The sequence below is a fragment of the Rhinopithecus bieti genome, unplaced genomic scaffold (genome assembly GCF_001698545.2).
Source record: "Rhinopithecus bieti isolate Rb0 unplaced genomic scaffold, ASM169854v2 scaffold_78620, whole genome shotgun sequence".
Taxonomy (NCBI): Eukaryota; Metazoa; Chordata; class Mammalia; order Primates; family Cercopithecidae; genus Rhinopithecus; species Rhinopithecus bieti.
Genome location: NW_016829908.1, coordinates 316,220 through 320,520, shown reverse-complemented (window position 1 = coordinate 320,520; position 4,301 = coordinate 316,220). Strand labels below are relative to the sequence as shown.

General features: G+C 43.9%; 1 protein-coding gene across 1 annotated transcript in view; it reads right to left on the bottom strand.

Annotated features, from left to right (window-relative positions):
• The window catches only part of SLC71A1 (solute carrier family 71 member 1), a 47,186-nt gene extending 43,995 nt beyond the window's left edge, over positions 1–3,191 (bottom strand). Inside the window, 1 exon segment of the mRNA XM_017865142.1 lies at positions 2,958–3,191. Within this exon segment, the coding sequence (XP_017720631.1) occupies positions 2,958–3,041 (84 nt within the window). The 5' untranslated portion in view covers positions 3,042–3,191.
• Positions 3,192–4,301: the final 1,110 nt, after the last annotated feature.

Sequence of the window (4,301 nt, the reverse complement as noted above, 5' to 3'; positions counted from 1 at the left end):
AAAAAAAAAAAAAAAAAAAAAAAAATCAGTAACTTACGATTAATCTGGCTCATTTAGAAGAATTTATTTCTTCAACCATTAAAAACTACAAATTTGCTCTAATTTTCAGACAAATCATTAACAACTCTTACTAGTTTTGTTTATAAATGTTTAAACTAGCCAAATAGGCTTACATATATGTCATTAGCAGGACAACGGGAAAGAATTTTATTAACATTGTTGACAAGATATTAGAAGGGGATCAAATCAGTACCATTGACCAGGTATGTGAAATACTGTTCACAACCTGTCACATATACCGACCATACAGCCTCAGACATCTGACTGAATGAATCTACCTATTGGTGGAACTTTCTAAAAACTCTGAAACTCTGAGGTAAATAGCAATAGCACTAAAATATTCTATGATACGATGAATTAAAAAACACACAAGAACAGAATATCAAATGACAATTTCTTTCCCTTTCTTAAAAAATGTTCAGTCTGGGCACGGTGGCTCACACCTCTAATCCTTGCACTTTGGGAGGCCAAGGTGGGTAAATTATGAGATCAGGAGTTCAAGACCAGCCTGGCCAATATGGTGAAACCCCATCTCTACTGAAAATGTAAAAAATTAGCCAGGTGTGGTGGCGCGTGCCTGTAGTCCCAGCTACTCGGGAGGCTGAGGCAGGAGAATCACTTGAACCCAAGAGGCGGAGGTTACAGTAAGACGAGATCATGCCACTGCACTCCTCCAGCCTGGGCAACAGAGTGAGACTCCGTCTAAGAAAAAAAAAAAAAAAAAGTTCATAATAGCAGTCTGACCTGTTTTAAGTAGGGAGGTAGACAAGCAACTACCATTTTACAATAATTTCTATGATTGCAATAGTTATACTTTTTAAATTTAAAGCTGGGATGGATTAAAATACAAATAATGCAAAATATTCCTCTGACATTTATTGAAATATATCCTCTGATTATGTATAAGAATAAACAAAATTACAATAAAAATTCATCTCTGAATGTGCTAGTACAAAACGTAAGTGTTTTTATCACTTTAAAATTCACATACTAGGCCCTGTGGGATTCAAACATACAAAACAAAGCCCCTATTCTAAAGGAGTGCCCAGTGCTCTTAGAATAATGAAATATTAAGTGTATAAAGATGAGAAATGATAACAGCCCCCATGTTCACAGCCCCCATGTTCACAGCCCTCAAGGAAAGTCTTCCTTTGTTCTATGTGAACCTATTGCTGGTGCAAACATTTTATTTTGTGTCCCAAAGCAGGCTAAGAATTAGTTACAACCTTAATAACAGGACAAGAAAGTTCAAAAACAATCCTTTCCAAAACTCACAGGATTTGGAAAGAAAGCATCTGCTGTAAAGTAAATCAAACAAAACCCAAAAGAAAGGTAGTAAAATTGAACTTTTCAAGGAAAAGGAAGCTGTTTCTTAATCACAGTTTCAGTCTTACATTTTGCAAAAAATACTGATCTTAAATATCACTTGGTCTTACAAAATACAATCCTTCATTTCCACTATTTTGTAGATTTTATGAAGAATGTAAAATACTGTGTCTTTCTAAAGGTTGACAAAGGCAACAGTATTTTTCTCCCCATATAGTTCTTAACTACTTGGTCAAAAGAACTATGACTCTTCATAACAGATCTAATTAACGTTTTAATTAATGAAGTTCAATAAAAAGAACCTGAGGAATTTCCAAGTTTGTTTTTTCAATAAATGTCAAAGCTATAACATGTAATAAATGTTACAGTTAAACTAAAAATATATTCTGAAGTCATTACATATGTCCCAAGTTTTCTAAACTTTCGCATATTGACTGGGCCGTGTTCTGAAATATCATACAATTTTGTTACGTTTTTCAACTGAATTCAGCAAATCCTCAATGGTGGCCTACTTACATACATATTTAGTACTGTGCTAGCAGTTGATCAGGGCTCCAATAAGATATAAACAGAAATGGAATTAATGGAACCACTTCTGCACACTTCAGGTAAGTGAAACATATATATCACCTTTCCATTCTATTTCAGAACGCGGTATCAGCAGATGCAACAAAGAAGAGTGTAGCAACGGAGAAATGTTAGCATAAAAGCACAGTTTTGTTTTTTTTGTGTGTGTTTTTTTTTTTCAATTAAAAATCCTACGTCCCCTGCTGGTTAACTACAGCACACTGCACAAAGTTTACTGTGATGACAACAGTTTCTAAAAAGCAAACCTTTCTTCTTTTCAAAGTGTCTTCCTCTGATCCTTAGGCCATGATTGATTCTAGTACTTTTGATCATAGGGCACAGAGTGATGACTTTTCTTTGAAAACTAGCGGGTTCGAATGTAGGCCCCAGGTGTCTGCCGTCATGCTTCCGACTCCGGGAAGAGAGGGAAGCCCACCTCCGGAGAGGGTTTACTGTAAGCAGCCCAGAGCCGGAGCACCGACACACAGACGTGGAAACAGAAAGCGAACGCACTACGGGGCCGCAGCGGGATCCCAATGCCAGACGCCACCCGGTTAGCAACATATGGGAGAGCAGGGATGGTTCCCAGCCCCTTGACAGGCGCGGCGACGGTTCCGCGGGGCCTGGCGGCGGATGCGAGGCGACGCTGCGGAGACAAGGGGCGCGACGGGCGGGCCGGCCACCGGGGGAGCCCGGCACATTCCTCTCCGCGGTGGAGGCGCACGTGAGGTTCGAGGCCGCAGGGCCTGCAGAGGCGGCCGGAGCAGAGGGCGGCAGGTGCGGGAGAGAAAGAGGACGGGCCCCGGACGCCGCAGGCCCGAGCAGGGGAGGACGATTCCCGGAGTGGCGGCATGCGGGTCCGCGAGCCCGAGGCACCGGCACCGGGGACAAGGTAGGGGAAGGCAGCGGGGGACTGGGGCGCCTAGAGACGGCAGTGTTGGGGTCTGAAGGAGAGACCGGATGGGGGCCCCGAGGGACGCTTGCCGGCGCGGAACTCAGCTCACCGTGCCTCCGTCCTTAATGATGATCTTCTTGGCCAGCATGATACTGCGGTTCGCGGCCCGTTTCTTCTTCTTCCCCTGGGTCATTTTACCATCCTCGATTCCTGGCGCTGCTGCAGCCACTCCCGGGGCGGCCGGCCCCAGCGGCTAGTGCCGTCGCACTACTACTGCCGGGCCGAGCCGCTCTGGGCGCCCGCCGCCATCTTGAGGGCCCGGCCTGCCTCCGGCGGCGCGTCACAATCGTGCGATCAGCCGACTAGCGCGCCCCGCCCCGTCCACGTGATGCCGCCCCGCCCGCTGGCCTGCGGGCCAGCTGTACAGTTGCAGAGCGGGTAGAGTAGCCGCGGATGTGGGTGCTGCTGGCTACCTGTACAACTCCGTGCTTCGGCATCACCAGCTAGCTAAATCCTCACAACGGTTCTGGGTGATAGGGGCCATTACTGTCCCCCTTCTTCAGAAGATGAGGGAATTTGTTTCAAAAAGTTGTTACCTACTCACGGAAACAGACGTCCTAAGCTATTAGCACAATCTCCAGCTGTGTTCTAATCTAGACAGGAACCGAAGGGAACAGTATAAAAGAAATCATTTTCCATAAGTAATAGGTAACTTGAGATAAAGATAAGGTAGTGTTTCAGAAACTGTCTTGTCCTTTTGGTGCTCAGGGACCCCGCTAGAACTCAGCTAGCTCACGTTTGTTTACCGCCCTAGACACTTCTTTTTTATTTCCTGCCAAAAAAAAAAAAAAAAAAAATATATATATATATTATATACACCGATGTCACACTTTGTGACCCTCTACGTTTTGCTGTATTGTTTAAAATAAATTTGATGGGAACATTGTTAGGGCAATTTACACAAGTGGAAGTGGACTTTAAAGTATCACAATGTTAAAATTAGATATTGATAACTACCGTGTTGTATAAGAGAATATCCTTTAAGAGCGAAACACAAGGGATAGGGATACAATGCATGCTCCCTACTCTCAAATGGTTAGGGAGTAACATGTATGGGTATGTATATATAGGTGGGGAAAAGAGAGGGACCAAGCAAAATGGCAAATGTTTAAAAGTACTGAAGCTAGGTATGGTAGTTCTAAGATATGTTCACAGATTCAATGATATTCCTCCCTGGAAGAGATGGACTCTTAATTCCCCTCCCCTTGAGTGTCGACTAGGCTTAGTGGTTCTTGATAGATCAAAACAGAAGTGACAGTATTGATTTCAGAGTCTATGTCATAAAAGGCACTGCCTCTTCTTTGCAGGTCTCTTTTTCATTCATTTTGGGGCTTGGCGCCTGGGGAAGCCTGCTTCCATGTTTTCGGGACACTCAAGCAGCCTATGGAGAGAT